Source organism: Phacochoerus africanus, chromosome 10 (genome assembly GCF_016906955.1).
Source record: "Phacochoerus africanus isolate WHEZ1 chromosome 10, ROS_Pafr_v1, whole genome shotgun sequence".
Taxonomy (NCBI): Eukaryota; Metazoa; Chordata; class Mammalia; order Artiodactyla; family Suidae; genus Phacochoerus; species Phacochoerus africanus.
Window position 1 is genome coordinate 101,635,105 of NC_062553.1, and position 19,848 is coordinate 101,654,952.

A 19,848-nucleotide genomic window follows, 5' to 3' on the forward strand; every position below is an offset into this window, starting at 1 on the left:
CTGGTTTTCAAAGGTGTTACTGGAAGGACTTTTAACAAAGTACGGTAAAGCACAGTTATCTCCAGACGGTTAGAATTGAAGTGAATTTTACTTTCTTTTTGTGCTTGTCTGTGTTACTCAAATTTCATGCTAACTGATGCTACTCATTCATCAATATAATGAAGTCTGGCCACAGACTGACTAGAAGAATAGACTGCATTTCTTAACTCCTGTGTTAGTAGGTGAAGAGTGTATAAATTCATACTTACTAAATTTTATAGTCTTACAACTAAAAAAGGAGTAGAAGATTTTCAACAGAATAGAAAAGAAAGTGGTGAAGAACATGGGATCTTTGAGTAGCAGTAACAGATCAGACTGAATGGAGGGGAGAGAGGAAGAATATGTGGCTTCTTACAGCCTACAAATAACACCTAAAGGCTAGAAGGAGAATATAGATAGACAGGAATTTATTTATTCTTTTGCTGTATGGATTCAGAATGTATGACATGACCATCCTAGTTACTTTTTTAAAAAGCTTCATGGAGTTCCCGTCGTGGTTCAGTGGTTAACGAATTCGACTAGGAACTATGAGGTTGAGGGTTCCATCCCTGGCCCTGCTCAGTGAGTTAAGGATCCAGTGTTGCTGTGAGCTGTGGTGTCGGTCACAGATGCAGCTCGGATCCTGTGTTGCTGCGGCTCTGGTGTAGGCTGGTGGCTACAGCTCTGATTGGACCCCTAGCCTGGGAACCTCCATATGCCATGGGAGCGGCCCAAGAAATGGCAAAAAGACAAAAAAATAAATAAATAAATAAAAAATAAAAAAATAAAAAATAGCTTCATAATACTTACAATTGTGATTTAATTTGGGCTGATCCTTTAGGCACCTGGTTCATATAGAGGTAAATGTTGATATTCTGCTTGAGAGTGAGTAGATTAGAGGCTGGTTCTGTACAAAATATTGATTTTTCCATCATAGCAGGATTTTTGCTGTAGAAGAGTAGAAGTTGTCTATAAAAGTACCTAAAATAAATGATATAATTTTATCAAGTAAGAAAATTTGAAAATAAAGTATATATATATATATATATTTTTTTTTTTTTTGGTCTATTTAGGGCAGCATCTGTGGTATATGGAAGTTTCCAGCTAGAGGTCCAATCGGAGCTGTAGCTACTGGCCTGTGCCAGATCCGAGCCACGTCTGTGACCTACACCAAAGTTCATGGCAATGCCAGATCCTCAACCCACTGAGTGAGGCCAGGGATCGAACCTACATCCTCATGGTTACTAGTCAGATTCATTTTGGCTGAGCCACGACAGTAACGTCCTGAAAACGAAGTATTTTTAACAGTCATGACTAATGTTCCTTTAGGTCAGAAGTTTTGATATTCCTAGGAACTTCTAAAATGACCTTAGCCCTACTTAATCAAGAATTAAGTCCCCTGAGAAGTTTTTAACTAGATCCCAATCTGCCCTGTGACCTGCCTTAAAGAATCATTCTTCAACTACCATTCCATTCCCATTTCACATTCAAGTCCTCAACTATCACTTCCTGCAAAAGACTCACTTCTCTAATTCTTCCCTTCTTTCTCAGACAGTTCTGCTTCCAGCCTTCAAACTAAAGTGTCTATTTTCTACTTTACTTCGATTTTCCCTTCCCTGTTAAAACAGGCTGAAAAACAACAACTGTTTCTTGCTACTTACTGGTTCTGAAGACAAAAATATAAGAACACAGGAATAATATAATTAAGCCCATAAGCTGTATTGAGAAGTGAAACAGACTTCCTGAAAGATAACTACTATCAAGTCAGATGTAGTCTCTACTATCTGCTACTCACACCTCTGATATGAAGCAGAGTAAATGATAAGTCTAGAAAAAGAAAATAGGCATGCTCACCCCAGCCTCTTTCTCTTTCTGAGATGTGCTGCCCTAAATACTGTTTATTTAAAAAACATGATTTTAATCCTATTGTCAGAAATATGTAATAAAAAATTAAGCACCAGTAACATACAATAGTTTCAAGCATGGGAAGAAATAAATACAAAAAAGGTATCTTGCAACAGGACAAATAATTCAGTAAGAACCAAGGAGGATGGGAGGATATCAAGATGTATTATCTTCAAAGACTTCCCAAAAGCTTTCAAGATTATAGGATTCTATCCTTATTATTAGAGATAAAATATTATTCAGATAAAATGTTTAAATTAAAAAAAAAAATACTCCAGCAAAGAAAACACCACCGACAAAAAGTGACAATGCATAGATTAAATAAGAAAAGAATCCTAGTAACTGGATATAATAATAATTGTCTACAATCACTGGATATTGGTATCAGAATGCTGATAACTAAATGATGGCACTATTTATCTGATTTATGAACATATGAAAAATTAAAGAAAAGGTTTTATAAAAAGTAAACTCGATAATTTAAAATAACCAAAAGCTGATACAATAGGAAATGCTTATTTCCTATTTTTCATGTTTTTAATAGAAAGGGACTTCAAAAGAGTAACTGTCCTGATTTCTCTCTCCACTAGCTGCTACTCACGCCTCTTTTAAGGAGCAGAGTGACTGATAAGTTTGGAAAAAAACTAGGCTTGCTCACCTCAGCCCCTTTCTTTCTGAGATCTAAAGAATACTTTACTGACATTCTGCTGTTACAGAAACCCACTGATTACTGCCTTTGGTTATGTATGGCTAATTCAGGGGTGAATTATTATCAAGACTACTTGGTATAAAGCTATACTCTCTGATTATTTAATGAGTAAAAAAGACAGGTTTTTTTTTTTATCTTAAAAAGATATGACTTTTAAAGCTGAGTTAATAAGGTCTTGATCATAGAAGCCACTAAATTTCACAGACATTGCAATTACTATAAGGTTTCCAAAAGTAACACGGAAATAATCAGAGGGCTTGGATAAGTAAGAGATGGTCACATCCTTGGTAAAATAATGGGTAAAATTTCATTGGTAAATAAAAGACATAAATACATATATGATTACTTTAGACTAAGAGCACAATTATTGATAGTTACTTACCTAAGGAGAGACCTCCTTGCAGTAACAACAGCATGAGTATCATGCAACACTCTTCCATTCAGCTTAATACACTGACTGTAATTGTATTCACCTGTGCCTATAGCTACAACTTCATGCTGTCCAGCTGAAAAGGTTAACAGAAGCAGGTTATTCTCACCAACTTCTTCCCTATGTTGCATCTCCATCTCTATCTTAACATCTTAAACTTAGTAAAATGTATTAAACAAAAAGATTGAAAAATAATTCCATAATTCCAAGAGTTTGAAAATCTTAAAAGCAAAATTTTTTAAGTACTTAAATAACATCTCAATTTGAAAAGCTTTTTAAATATTATACTTCAAATTTTTATTATAATCAACAGAATCAACAGATAGCACTAGTTTACAAATATGGATTGATTTCTTCTACATCTAGATTTATCTGCCATGCTAAAAGACTTGCCATTCTACTTCTATCTATATATAATGTCCCTAATTTTTTGAAATCCACTCAAACGCTCTGCAAACCAGATTATAGTTTCTTTCTCTGTTCTACTGAGACAGCTCTTCTTAAGAAACTAGCACTGTTGGAGTTCCCATCATGGCTCAGTGGTTAATGAATCCGACTAGGAACCAAGAGGTTGCAGGTTCGATCCCTGGCCTTGCTCAGTGGGTTAACGATCTGGCATTGCCATGAGCTGTGGTGTAGGTTGCAGACGCGGCTCTGATCCCGTGTTGCTGTGGCTCAGGCGTAGGCCAGTGGGCTAAAGCCCCGATTAGACTCCTAGCCTAGGAATCTCCATATGCCGCGAGAGCGGCCCAAGAAATGGCAAAAGGACAAAAAAAATTAAAAAAAAAAAAAGAAAGAAACTAGCACTGTATGCTTACTTTTTCTTCTTTTACTTTTTTGCTATACTCCATGTGAGATTTCATCGAAATTCTTATTTTTATTTTTTGGATTTTCTAGGGCTGCACCCACGGCATATGGAGGTTCCCAGGCTAGGGGTCTAACTGGAGCTGTAGCCATCAGCCTACGCCACAGCCACAGCAACACCAGATCTGAGCGTCTGTGACCTACACCACAGCTCATGGCAACGATGGATCCTTAACCCACTGAGTGAGGCCAGGGATCAAACCCGTAACCTCATGGTTCCTAGTTAGATTCGTTAACTACTGAACCACAACAGGAACTCCTGAAATTCTATATTTAGAAGATATTTCTTTTTTCCTTTTATGTTCTAACTATGTGGCCTTTATATAGCCTAGTTGCTAGATCATTGCTCATTTTTTAAAAAATATTCTCTGAATATCTCATTTTATATTTTACCTTTAAGGCTAGAGATTCAGAATATTTCTGGACTTAGTCTTTCAAAGTTTAGTTCCACATTTGGAGCTATATAAGAAAGGACTTCCACTAATCCAACAAAATTGTTGAGGTCCTACCAAACACTAGACACTTAAGCAGATGCTAGGAATGAAACAATGAATAAGACATGCCCTTTCCGAGCTTCTAATGGGAGAGAAAAAGAAAAGACCAAACAAACCACAAACTGTGATAAGAGCTTTGAGGGAATCAAATACAGGGTTAAAGAGTAACAAAAGGAAAGATTGCCTCATGCAGATTAGTTCCAGAATATCTCCCTGTGAAACTGAAATTTAAGTGTCATTATGAGGAGTTAGTAGTATAAGGAGTGAAATGAAAGGTATACAATCAAAAGAAATAATTTGGGCAGATTCTGGGCAAAGAGAGACTGGTGTAGCTGCTCTAATAAAGGGGAATGTAGGGAAAGGCATAAGATGAGGTTAAAGAAAGGTATGACAAAACCTGCGAAATAGTTTATGGATTCTACCCAAGAGCTATGGTGAAGCTACTGAAAAGTAAGGGGGCAAAAACCATACTGGGTTACCTTTTAAGCTCACTCCTCTAAGTGGAAAACACTTTTTGTAGAGTCAAAAAGCTGAATTAGGGGCCTGCTGCAATAGTCTAGGTAATAGACAATGATGTAAGACTCAAATGACCAAAGTTAAATGAAAAAAAAAAAAAAAGATCAGATCTGAAATAGCGTTTGGGGATATATTAAACAGGACTTGATGATAAATAAGATGTTAAGGAAAGCACTAAATAACAGACTTAAATTTTTAGCAACTGGCTGGATGTCATTTACTGAGATAAAGAAAGGTGGAAGAGTACAATTAGATAAGGGGCAGGCACCCCTACAACAAATACTCCTAGTGACCAGAGAAGAATGTGTTGCCGGGTCCCATAGGACATCTTCTACATAAGGTTACTTCTCCAAGAGGGGGAAATGTAACTGAACTACCTAACACACAGATATAAATGCAGAGAACTGGACAATATGAGGAAACAGAGAATTATATTTCAAACCAAGGAACAACATATAACTTCACAAGAAGAACTAAATGAAGAGGAGATAACCAATAAATTTGATAAAGTTCAAGATAATGATCATAAAGATGCTCACCGTAAATGGGAAAATGAATGAACACAGTATGAACTTCAACATAGGTAGAAAACATAAAGAACCAATAAACATAGCTGATGAATATAATAACTGAAATTTAAAAATACACTAGAAAAAAGTAAATAGTAGTTTAACTAGTACAGAGGAATAAATCAGAGATCTGGAAGACAGAGTAGTGGAAATCACCTAAGCCAAACAGAAAAAAAAAAAAAAGAAAAAAAATGAGGATAGTTTAAGACACCTCTGAAACATCAAGCAAATTATTATTTGCATTGTAGGGGTCCCAGAAAGAGAAGTGAGAAAGGGGCAGAGAATTTTCTCGAAGAGATAATAACTGCAAACTTCCCTAACCTGGGGAAGAAAAGAGAAATCCAGGTCCAGGAATCACAGAATCCCAACAAGATGAATCTAAAGAGGTTCAAACCAAGACACATTATAATTAAAAAGGCAAATATTAAATAAAAATAAAGAATGTCAGAAAGAAAAAGTAACTAGTTACATACAAGAGAACTCCTGTAAGACTTTCACCTGACTTTTCAGAAGGAACTTTGCAGGCCAGATGGGAGAGAGACAGTATATTCAAAGCAATGAAAGAAACAAACCTACAGTAGAAAATATTCTACCTAACAAGTTTATCATTCAGATTTGAAGATAAAGATTTTACAGCCAAGCAAAAGCTAAAAGAGTTCAGCACCACAAAACCAACTTTACAAAAAACATTAAAGGGACTGCTCTAAATAGAAAAGATCACAACCACAAATATGAAAATTATGAAAGGAAAATTTTCAGTGGTAAAGGCAAACATACAGTTAAGGCGAGAGACCAGCCATTTATAAAGCTAGTAGGAAGGGAAATGCTGTGAAATCAGATTGTTATGATCGTTATACAACTACAGATGTGATAAATTCATTTGAGTAATACAAAAAATAATAAAAAATAAAATAAATAAAAAAAATAAAGCTAGTAGGAAGGTTAAAAAACAAAAGCAGTAAAATCATCAATAGCCATAAAGTAGTTAAGGAATACACATACCAAAAAGATGAAAAATGAGATACCAAAAACATTAAACTTGGGGGATGGTTGTAAAATATAGGGTGGTTTGAATGCATCTGAACTTGAGAGATCGTCAACTTAAAAAAATCACATACATACATAAATACACATATATTATATATGAACCTCATGGTAGACATAAACCAAAAACCTTTAATACAGATGCACACACGTACACACACATCTATTAAAGACAGTCATCAAATCACAAGGGAAGAGAGCAAAAGAAGGATTAAAAAAAAAAACAACCAACCAACCAAACAAAAAAAACCTGCAAGAACAACCTGAAAACAATTAACGAGATGGCAATAAGTACATACTTATCAATAATTACTTTAAATGTAAATGAATCCAATCCAATGACATAAAGTAGCTGAATGAGTAAGAAAACATGATCCACATATTCAGCCTAGAAGAGACTTACTTCAGATCTAAAGACACACAGAGACTAAAGTGAAGGGGACAAAGGTATTCCATGCAAATCAAAAAAAAAAAAAAAGCTGCAGTAGCAATACTTATTATCAGACAAAATAGACTTTGAAACAAAATGGACTTTCGAATGGTAACAAGAGACAAAAAAGCCCATTACCCAACAATAAAGGGATCAATCTGAAAAGAATATATAATTTTAAAGCACTCGACATAGAAGCACCTAAATACATAAAGTAAATAGTAATAAACATAACAGGAGAAACTGACAATGATACAATAATAGTAGAGGACTTTAACACCTCACTTACATCAATGGCCAAACCATCCAGAAATAAGATCAATTAGAAAATACTGATTTTAGATGATACACCGGACCAGATGGAATTAAACCTATATTGAACATTTCAACCAAAATAGCAAAAGACACATTCTTTTCAAGGGTCTGTGGTACATTCTCCAGGACAGATCACATGCTATGCCAAAAATAAATCTCAATAAATTTATGAAGAATACAATCATATAAAGTATCTTTTCTGACCACAACATTATAAGAGTGGAAATCAAATACAAGAAAAAGGCATAGAAAACATAAACAGTGGAGTCTAAACAACATGCTACTAAACAATTAATGGATCACTGAAGAAAGCAAAGAGGAAATCAAAAAACATGAAAATGCAAGCACAACTCAAAATCTATGGGACATGGGAGTTCCCGTCGTGGCGCAGTGGTTAACGAATCAGACTAGGAACCATGAGGTTGTGGGTTCGGTCCCTGCCCTTGCTCAGTGGGTTAACCATCTGGCGTTGCCGTGAGCTGTGGTATAGATCGCAGATGCGGTTCAGATCCCGCGTTGCTGTGGCTCTGGCGTAGGCCCGGCGGCTACAGCTCCGATTCGACCCCTAGCCTGGGAACCTCCATATGCCGCGGGAGCGGCCCTAGAAATGGCAAAAAGACAAATAAATAAATAAACAATTAAAAAAAAATCTATGGGACATGGTAAAAGCAAATATAAGAAGGAAATTAAAGTAATACAAGTCTACTTCAGGAAACAAGGAAAATCTAAAATAAAACATCTAATCTTATACCTAAAGGAACTAGAAAAATAAAAACCAAAAGTTAGAAGAAATGATGACGATTATAGCAGAAATAAATGAAACAAAACCTAAAAGTTAGAAGAAATGATAAAGATTAGAGCAGAAATAAATGAAATAAAGACTAAAAAAAAAATAGAAAAGATCAATGAAACTAACAGTTGGTTTATTGAAAAGATAAACAAAATTGATAAGCCCTCAAGACATATCAAGGAAAAGAGAGAGGATCTACATAAATAAAATCACAAATGAAAGTTACAACTGACACCACAGAAATACAAAGAGTCACAGGAGATTACTATGAACAATTATATGCCAGTAAAAAGGACAACCTATAAGAAAAAGGTAAATTCCACGAGTTTCCATTCTTGCTTAAAGGTAACAAACCCAACTAGTGTCCATGAGGATGAGGATGCCGGTTCCACCCCTGGCCTTGCTTAGGGGTTAAGGATCCAGAGTTGCAGTAAGCTGCAGTGCAGGTAGCAGATGCAGCTTGAATCTAGTGTTGCTGTGGCGTAGGCGGGCAGGTACAGCTCCGATTCAACCCCTAGGCAGGGAAATTCCATATGCAGCAGTTGCAGCCCTAAATGACAGATAGACAGACAGAAACAGACAAAGAAAGAAGGGAAAGAAGGAAGGAAGGAATTCCTGGAAACATATAATCTCCCAAGACTGAACCAGGAGCAAATAGAAAACATAAACAGATCAATTACCAGTAATGAAATTGGATCTATAATTTAAAAACTCCCAACAAACAAAAGTCCAGGACCAGAGAGCTTCACAGTTGACTTCCGCCAAACATTTAGAGAAGAGTTAATACCTAGTCTTCTTAAACTACTCCAAAAAACTGAAGAGTAGGGATCACTTCCAAACTCATTCTATAAGGCCAGCATTTCCCTGATACCAAAACCAGACAAAGATACCAAAGAAAATTACACACATATATCCACAAAGAACATGGATGTAAGAAGAAATCTTCAACAAAATATTAGCACATCAAATGCAACAATACATTAAAAGAAGGATCATATACCATAACCAAGTGGGATTTATTCCAGGGATGCAAGGATTGTTTAATATTCATAACTTAACGTTATATATGATATTAACAAACTGAATACTAAAAAGCATATGATCATTTCAAAACACACCGAAAGCTTTTGGCAAAATTTAACATGTGTTTATGATAGGAAAAAAACTCACAACAAAAGTGGGGATAGATGAAACATACCTCAACATAATAAAGGTCATATGAAAAATCCTCAGCCAATATCATAGTCAATGCTGGAAAGCTAAAAGCATTTCTTCTTATATTAAGAATTAATAAGACAAGGATACTCACCATCAGTACTTTTATTCAACACAGTACTGGAAGTCTTAGCCACAGTAATCAGATAAGAAAAAGTAATAAAAGGAAAACAAATTGGATAGAAAAGTAAAATTGTCACTGTTTACAGATGACATACTATACATAGAAATCCATAAAGACACCACTGAAAAATGATTACAACTATTAAATGAATTCAGGAAAGTTGCATAATATAAAATTAATACACAGAAGTCTGTTTCATTTCTATACACTAATAATGAATTATCGGAACCACAAATTAAGAAAGCAATCCCATTTAAAATTGCATCAGAAAGAGTAAGATACACAGGAATAAATTCAACCAAGGAGCTAAAAGACTTAGAAAATTGTGCAGTTCTCGTTGTGGCTCTGTGGGTTATGAACCCGACTAGTATCCATAGGCATGTGGGCTGGATCCCTCGCCTTGCTCAGTAGGTTAAGGATCCGGAGTTGCCGTTAAGACGTGGTATAGGTCACAGACACAACTTGGATCCTGCGTTGCTGTGGCTGTGGTGCAGGCTAGCAGCTGCAGCTGTGATTCAACCCCTAGCCTGGGAACTTCCATATGTGTGGCCCTAACAAAAAAAAGAGAAAAGAAAAAGAAAAGAAAGGAAAACTGTGAAGACACTGATGAAAGAATTGAAGATGACAGCATATCTGTGCTCACAGATCAGAATAAATAATAGTCTTAAAATGACTATACTACCCAAGGCAATCTACAGATTCAATGCAACTGCTATCAAAGTATCGACAGTGTTTTTCATAGAACTGGAACAGATAATTGTACAATTTAAATGAAAACACAAAAACACCCAACTAGCTAAAGCAATCTTGAGAGAGAACAAAAAAGCATGGAGGTATCATGCTCCATGATTTCAAACTAAAGTTGACCCTTGAACAATCATATATATCTTCTCTTCACACTTATGTCACAAAAAATCCTTAAGGAACAAAATACCAAATTTTTTATATCATTTATAATTTTACTCAGAGATTAATATAAAATTCAAATGCTTTTAATTAATGATGAATATAGAACCGTAAATGATAAATAAAAGATAAAATATAATTGAAATCACATATTTACAAGAAAAACTTGATTCGTGATTTTTCATTTTTTAATCTTCTCTTTCTTAAAAAATGAAGAAAATAAGTTAATTTTTATATAGCATTCTTCTCAATGTTTGTCATGAGGGGGTTGGATTTCAGGTTGGTAGTGTTTCTAACACAGTTATTTTTTTAATTACCAGATGTTTTACCATTCTGAAATTTTCTGTTGTTCCTCATCAGTATACTTTACTTCTAGAGACCTCTGAGAATCTGTGTTTAATGACCCACACCTACTAGAAAAGACCACCTCAAATCAATGCCAGAGCATTGTCAAGAGGGGGGAAGACAATTAATTAAAATGCTACTTTGTACAGTTCAGATCATTAAGTAATTTAATAGGTTTTCCACAAACTAACACATTCCAAATACTCGCACTTACCTCTTTCAATTACAAAAGCAGCTAATGAGTTGCTACATTTCAGGTACTCTGAATGATTAGAAATTAGTTGATTAAATGTTTCTTTAACAATCTGTGAAATCTTTGCAAACTGAATATGTCTCCCTTCTAGAAAAAAAATCAAATGCAATATGAATTTGAAGAACACTGTGTGCCTTCTCCCAGAGGCCTCTATTATTCCTCTTATAACCTTTCAAGTGAATGAGTTAATAATTCACAGAGATATGTAAGTAAATTTATTTTACATCATGACTAAGATTTTAAAAGATTCCATTCTAAAAGGACACAAGTTATTAAGCTTTTTGGATATACTGTAAAAAGATGTATTAGGTATTACATATTTGAGAATTACTAATTCCTACTTGATGAATCTATTTAAAAGTCATACAGGACCCAAGACACTTCTCTGTTGTATAGGACTGTCCCACACTGCCTGATAAGCAACATTTCAGTGAATGCTTGTAGTCTTCTCCAGTCCTTGGGACAATCAAAATACACTCTTAAAGGAGTTCCTGTCATGACTCAATGGGTTAAGGACCCAACAGTGACTCTATGAGGATGCAGGTTTGACCCTTGGCCTGGATCAATGGGTTAAGGATCTAGTGTTGCCATAAGCTACATCATAGACTGCAAACACAGCTCAGTTCTGATGTTGCCTTGGCAGCTCTGATTCAATCCCTGGCCCAGGAACTTCCATATGTGGCAGGTAAGGCCATAAAAAGAAAAAAAAAAAATGCAAACATTCTTTAGTATCTGCCCCATTAAGAACCACTGCAAAGCTGTAAATTCTTACACTCTTGATATAGTTTGGTGTTCCCCTAAAAAAAAAAAAAATCCCAAACTTTGAAAGGAGATAAAGATTGTTTTAAGTAATCAGGATTACCATAGAATAGTTTTAACCAGGAATATACATCAAGGAGTTCCCATGATGGCTCAGTGGAAAGGAATTGGACCAGTATCCATGAGAATGCGGGTTTGATCCCTGGCCCCACTCAGTGGGTTAAGGATCTGGCATTGCCATGAGCTGTGGTGTATTGTAGGTCACAGATGTGACTCAGATCTGGCATTGCTGTGGCTGTGGTGTAGGCCAGCAGCTGTAGCTCTGATTCGACTCTTAGCCTGGGAACTTCCATATGCCACACCTGCACCTCCCCACACCCTCCCAAAAAAGAATATACACCAAAAGTTACATATTGAATTAAAAAATATGTCAAGAGCTTGAGGTCTGAGATAGGGCCCTGGCCATCTGTTGCTTTGTGTATGTATGTTTGTATATCCCCATGGAAAAACCATTATTGTAGAAAATGAGAGGTTGTGGAATCATTTAATACAATATTTCTCAGAGTTTAGTTTTTTACTAAACCACTGATAGCTCTTGATGATGGTTGCCAAGTAGTCTATCAGGTGGGTCATAGTTCATTGTATCTTCAGAGGAAAAAAGTAATGAAATAATTTTGCTTTCATGTGTTGCATATATATGAAATAACTATATTTTTATAAAATTCTTTTTACCTGCTTAATAATTACATTAAAAAGGCACACAAATGATAAAAATTTAATGTTTATAGACCCAGCTAATAAAATTCCATTTAGGTCGACCATTTCCAAGTTTTTGCCAAACCTGAATTTCTCTTTGTTAATAGTTAACTTTCTCTTCTTGGCAAAAACAGGTGAAGTCACATTATCAAAAATTTAAAGACTATCATAAATCTAATCACAAAATGAAACTCTGAGGAAAAGAAGAATGAACTACTGGCTATATTCTTTTATGTAACCCCAAAGCATATGATGTGAAGGTGCAAATTATTAGAACTGCATGCTAGCATGTATTTCACTTAAATTGGTAAAACCATCAACATGTGGTATAAAAATGAATTTTAGGTGTTTCTGTGGTAAAACTACGAAGTACTCAACAACTTGCCTCTGCTTATCACCAAAAACATTTTTTTCCTTTTTAGGGCTACACCCACAGCATATGGAAGTTCCCAGGTTTGGGGTCTAATTGGAGCTAGAGCCACCAGCCTCTGCCAACAGCAATGCAGAATCCAAGCCACATCTGTGACCTGCACCACAACTCATGGCAATGCTGGATCCCCCAGCCACTGAGCAAGGCCAGGAATCCAACCTGCATCCTCATGGATTTGCGTCTGCTGTGCCACAATAGGAACTCCCTTTCACCAAAAACTTTTGATACAGAAGAAGCATATCATTTAATGGTATTTTAAAATCAGACTTTTTCCCCACTGAAACAGCAAAACAAGAGATAAACTTTCAGAAGTCTCCCTCTGCAAATGCAACGATTACAAGGACATTTTGATACACAAAAAAATTAAACAAATAAACACAAACATATACCACTTTAAAAAATAAAAACTGAGGCATGAGAAAAACCACTTTGCACTTACTTGGTCTTGGGCATCATTCAAGGGTAGACATTAGTGCTACCTCCTTCTCTCTTAATCCTTCCACAGAATGAATGTTCTATAATTTATTTAATCATGTCCTATTTATAGTTAGCATACTTAGCAATTATTTTGTGCAGTGATATAGAATAGGAAAATACACAGCAATTAATACTGACAATAAGAATTATGTAATTGGCAAGAGAATGTTTCGGTGCGTTGAAGGAAATAATGAATATCGTGACTATGATCAAATCTTAGTTACTAAATGCATCTCATTAGCATGCATACGAAGGAATAAGGAACAAAGTGCAATACCATTTTTCCTAGATATGTATGTTGCTGAGGAAATAAAATGTTCTCACAAATTATTGGAAGTGAAAGATAAAACATAGAATACTTAATACTGATTAATACCACTTTTATTTCCAGTTGCTAATTTCAAGTGATCTTTAGTATCCTGAACCTATCTTCAGAGCCAAAATATCACTATATTAAATGAAGATACAGTCCAGAAGGAACATAACAAAGTAGAGAGGCTGTGAAATAGTGACACCCTCCATAACTGGCCCAACAAGAATTGTTCCAGAGATTTTTGTGTCTCAGATCTTTCTTTCCTTAAAAAATGATAATATCCAACTCCTGTGTTTACCCATAAGCCCAGGGAGTAATGATTGTTCTACTTTTTCTAACAGAAAACTGTTAGTTTTTAACTTTTTAACTCCTTACCTGAACCTACCAAATATGACTCTACTCATATATTTCTTCAAAAATACTAATAACCACATTTTCTTTCTTCTCATAAATTGATCCGTTTTCTTAGGGTGATAGTAATCTATATTATTTGTGAAACACTCACCTCAATGAATATCTCATCATTCATTAAAGATGTCCACATAAGCTAAAAAGAAATACTAGAGATACTTTCCATATTAAGAGATAATTGCTCTTAGACTGATCATTCACTGCCCTTCTGTTCAATCAGTTCCTATTACTGTTAGGTCAAGTGACTATATTTGACTATATTTAACTATTGTTATACTTTGTCTTTTGAATGTTCCAATATTCCCTGGTTTGGTCCTTTTACCAAACAAGCACACAAATGTACAGTTTTTTTCTGTCTCAGAAAGACAATGGAAACCAAACCTGAATAGGCATGAAAGTATTTTCAAATCCTGATCCTCGGACTTGGAAAAGAAATGTTCTTTTTCATTTTACTTCTACAGACACTCTAAACTAGAAAGCCTAAAGTGTTACTACTATGTTGTAATGTAGAAATTAAGGATGATTTCCTGCCTTTCGGAAGATTCAGTCTAATGAGAAAAGCATACAATAATCACTACATAATGTTGAATATAATAAAATGTTACAGGAAGAGTAGTTACTATTTAGTAAGCACTTATTGTGTGCTGGGCTATGATCTAAGTTTTTTAGATGTATAAATTAATTTAATCCTCACACTAACCCCATGAGGTAATTATTATTACAGCTATTTTACAGACAGAGCAATGAAGGTGCATAGAGAAGTAACTGGTCCTAGTTCACACCACTAGTAACTTCAACTGCAGTTATAGTTTTCTTGGGCTTGAGTGACAAATAACTAACATTAAAATAAAGTGAATAAATTATATGAAATGCATTCCCCAACCATCAAGCACCAGAAAGCCACTGGCTTTCATTCATGAGACACCCACAAAAGCGAAGAATTGTCAAAAAAGCAGTTATATGATATCAATGAATCATCTCTTTATAGGAAAAAGGCCATTTCTTTAATCATTCCTCTCCAACTTTATTATTTCTCTAATTTTTAGCATATATGGAAGGAAACACTCATTTCTGTAGAAGTGTGACAGGTTTAAATAATGAAATACTAAGGTATATTTTCATACCTATGCATATTTTAATTATATGCTGTTATTTTTAATTGGGTTAATCTTCTTTAAAAATTATCATAAAGGACTTTCCTACCATAATGTACTTTTGAAACATATACTGGTTCAGGTGAAACAATAGGTTCTGCAGGGATAGGAGGAGGACCTGTAATTAAAACAAAACATAAGAAAAAATGAAGTTTCAAAATGCCAAAGAGCAGGTATCATACTATTCTGTAATAAAACAGCAATCCAAAAATGATTATTTTTTCCTGTATACTTCTGCCAACTCTAGGTCATCAATTATCCATTAGCTCAGCCGTGCTAAATATTAAAGTCAACTATACAAATACCAAACATATTTCTGGGTTCCCTATTCTTAGGCTACTATATAGCTTGCTTTGTAGTAGATACAACATTCTGAAAGTTGATTAAAATGAAACCCTGTTTTAAATGCTTATGAACAGTTTTATATTTATAGTATTACTAGGTAAAATGTTTTATATGTATAGTATTACTAGGAAAAATGTTTAAACTTAATATTCCACCAAGAATTTAAGTTAACAAGTAAAAACAACTATTTTAATGCTATTTTGCCAGGTATTTTGCAGGCGAATACTTCAAAATTTTCCAAGCTTTTAATTCCCATTTTTTGCAATGGCTTTCCAAAGTAGGGAATCCAGGAAAAACAATAAAAGAACATGACAATAAACCAAAGAGACAAAAAAAGATCAGGTAAGCTTAAATTAAGAGACTGCAGGGGAGGAAAAAAACAAGAGTTCCTGTCATGGCTCAGAGGTATGAGCCTGGCTAATATCCTGGGAATGCGTGTTCTACCCCTGGCCTCACTCAGTGGGTTAAGAACTGGCGTTGCCATGAGCTGCAGTGTAGGTTGCAGACGTGGCTTGGATCCAGCATTGTATGGCTGTGGCATAGGCCAGCAGCTGCCAGCTCCAATTCTATCCCTAGCCTGGGAACTTCCATATGCCATGTGTGTGGCCCCAAAAAGAAAAAAAAAAAGAGAGAGAGAGACTCCATGAGCAAAGTGTCAACTAAAGTAGCAAATATTTCTCAAGAAACATCCATAAAGACAAAGAAAGTAAATACAACTGCCACTCTGGACTTCATTTTGAGTAAAATGAGAAACCAGTTGAATACACAAAAATTAGCAAAGGAAGACTGACAAAGTCATCTTGGAGTTCACATTAGTTAAGCAAATATTGACTCTAGTTAGATATATATACTCTGAACTTCAAAAAAGCATAACTTTAAAAACTCACACAAAGATGGATTTTTTCCTTTTACTCAGTGAATCAGTAAGGATCTCAAGTGGAATGAAAAGTAAACATAATGAAAACTGTTCATCAAGTGCAAATACTTTTCATAAATTAGAAAATGTGAGTGTATAAGAAACATCACATACAAACACGTAAAATAATGCTGAGAAGAACAAAGTTGGAGAACTCACACTTCCTGATTTCAAAACTTAGTGCAAAAGTGACAATAATGAAAACCATGTGGTAATGGCGAACAGACAAACAGACCAATGAAGTAGAATAGAAAGGGCAGAAATAAATCCTTATGTATATGGTCAAACAATTCTCAACAAGAGTGCCAATATGTTCACTGGGGGAAAGGACTGCCTTTTCTACAAATGATACTAGGAAAACTGAGTATCTACACGCAAAAAAATGAAGTTAGACCCTTGGTTAACCCTATATACAAAAATTAACTTGATATGGATCGAAGAACCAAACATAAGAGTTAAACCTATAAAACTTTTAGAAGAAAACATGGGCAAAAAGCTTCAAGACATTGGACTTGGCAATGATGTCTTGGCTATGACACCAAAGACATAGGAAACAAAAAAATAGAGAAATTGGACTTTTTCAAAAGTACAAACTTCTGTGCATCAAAGACCACTATTAGCAGAATAAAAATGCACATCAGGGAGTTCCCGTCGTGGCGCAGTGGATAACGAATCCGACTAGGAACCATGAGGTTGCGGGTTCGGTCCCTCGCTTGCTCAGTGGGTTAACGATCCGGCGTTGCCGTGAGCTGGGGTGTAGGTCGCAGACACGGCTCGGATCTGGTGTTGCTGTGGCTCTGGCGTAGGCCGGTGGCTACAGCTCTGATTCAACCCCTAGCCTGGGAACCTCCATATGCTGCGGGAGTGGCCCAAGAAACAGCAAAAAGACAAAAAAAAAATGAGCAAAGGGCTTGATTATGACATTTCTCTAAAGAAGATATACAAATGGACAACAAACACATGCAAAAATGTTCAACGTAACTAATAATTAGGGAAAGCAAATCAAAATCACAATGAAATATGATATCACATCTATTAGGATGGTGACTGAAAAAATGAAAAATAGCAAATGTTGACAAGGATGTGGAAAATTAGAACCCTTGTGCACTCTGGGTGGAATGTAAAATGGTACAGCCATTATGGAAAATAAAATGGCAATTCTTCAAAAAAATTTAATATAAAATTACCATAGGATCTAGTGATTCCACTTCTGGAATCAAACAAGTGAAAGCAGGGTTCTAAAGAGGTACTTGTATTGTACACCCATCTTCACAGCAGCATTATTCACAATAGCCAAAAGCTGAAGCAATCCAAATGTCCATCAACAGATGAATGGATAAACAAAATGTGGTGGTATATCCATATAATAGAATTATTATTCAGTCTTTAAAAGGAAGGAAATTCTGACATATGCCACAACATGGGTAAACTTTGCAGACATCAAGCTAAGAGAAATATGCCAGTTACAAAAAGATACATGCTATATGATTCTACTTATATGAGGTACTACCTAGCCTAGCCAAGTTCACATAGATAGAAAGTAGAACGCTAAGTGCCACGGGCTTGGTGGGGGGTTTGGGTGGGATCTGGAGTAATTATTTAATGAGTATAGAATTTCAGTTTTGCAAGATCAAGAGTTCTGGATATCAGATGTGCAAAAGTCAATGTACTTAACACTACTGAATGGTACACTTAAAATGGTTAACTTGGTAAATTTTATGTTTTAACACATGCATTATAAAAAGTTCATGTTTCTTTTACCACAGTATTAAATGACTTAAGAGGTACTGAAATAAAATGAAGAGTCAGATTCTTTAATCACTGTGTCAAAAAGTGTTAGATTTTCAAAACCTAACATAGCACCATTAATCATACTGCTCTTGAAAAAAAGTCAGAGCAAAAAGTTTATCATTAATAAAATGATAAGACTATACTTTTAAAAACATGCACAAAATATGAAAGAAAATATAATGAGAAGTACTTATGGGTTCAGAATTTTGAAAAAATTAAGTTTTTAAAATTTTACATTGTAAAAGGGGAGGAGACTAGAAAAACAAATGTAATGTTAACAGCAAAGAAAAGAAGTCCTCAACATTTATCTTCCACATCTCTTTACAAGTAAATAAATGTAGTTGTCGGAGGTCCTGTTATGGCACAGTGGAAACAAATCCGACTAGGAACCATGAGGCTGCGTCTTTGATCCCTGGCCTCGCTCAGTGGGTTAGGGATCCAGCGTTGCTGTGAGCTGTGGTGTAGGCTGCAGACGCGGCTTGAATCTGGCGTTGCTGTGGCTCTGGTGTAGGCTGGCAGCTATACTCTAATTAGATCCCTAGCCTGGGAACCTCCATATGTTGTGAGTTCAGCCCTAAAAAGACTAGGACAAACATTTTACAGAAGAATCAGGCTCTATGCCAAGAGAAAATGTTTTATGAAATAACTTTCAGTTATAATTGAGGCATTACTGGCACTTTTTGAGAAAACAATGGTGAAGGAGTGGTGCCAGTGGAGGTGGGAAAATGTTACCTTAATTTTCACAAAAAAAGAAAAAATGTTTAGAACAAAAAAATTGTAGCCCACAGAGGAAAACACTTGCTAGCCTTACATAAAACATTTCAAAAACCCTTAGAAAAAAATGCATTTATCATGAGATGTCAATCATAAATATCCTTTTCTAATAATTAAATAAGATGCTTGGAAAATTCTCCAGCTATGTTTTAACTTGATTTCAACAAAGCATTTTAGTTCCTTGAGGGTAGAAGGTGGGCTTTATTTGATTCTAGATTCCCAGTATTTACCACAGTCCCTGGAACAAAGCATATCCTCAAAACATAGATTTACAGATTTGAATGCATGTTATGGTTGGAAGAAAACTGGGAAAACATTGCTGGGGACATATCTAGGTGGATTAATAGCTCATAAAATAATCATATATAAAGAATTTCCATTAATTAACTGCCAGCATGTATGAGATACCAAAATCATCATAAATAGGCCTAAAAATTAATCAGAAAAAACAGTGAACAGAAACATGAAAATTAACAAAATAATTTCCTAAGTACTTATTAAATACAAAGTATGACAAGCTATTTAAAAACAATAAGACTACACATTAAAGAGAAATGTGGCATAATAAATCACTTTTAATTATTAAATAATAGTTTTAATTAAACACCAGACAAATTAAAATATATAAAACAAGAACTGAACTTAGAGAAAGAACAAATGACATCAAGAAAAGTATTACAAAAGAAATGAATAGGCTACAAACAAGAAAAGTCCTGTAGTGAAATAAATTGATGATGTGAATTTTAAAAGAAGTTACTGTCACTGTTTAAATCAAATTTAAGTATTTTAATTAAA

At 35.0% G+C, this 19,848-nt stretch overlaps 1 protein-coding gene across 2 annotated transcripts in view; it reads right to left on the reverse strand.

The window, feature by feature from the left end:
* ADAD1 (adenosine deaminase domain containing 1) overlaps nt 1-19,848 on the reverse strand; it is a 40,035-nt gene that overhangs the window by 15,401 nt on the left and 4,786 nt on the right. The window contains exons 4-7 of one of the 2 annotated variants that reach the window (XM_047799051.1): nt 15,277-15,345; nt 10,889-11,014; nt 3,015-3,138; nt 829-999 (exon numbers count right to left, since the gene is read on the reverse strand). In XM_047799051.1, coding sequence (XP_047655007.1) covers nt 829-999; nt 3,015-3,138; nt 10,889-11,014; nt 15,277-15,345 — 490 coding nt within the window. The remainder of the gene's footprint in view (nt 1-828; nt 1,000-3,014; nt 3,139-10,888; nt 11,015-15,276; nt 15,346-19,848) is intronic. The other variant, XM_047799053.1, reaches the window with a different exon arrangement.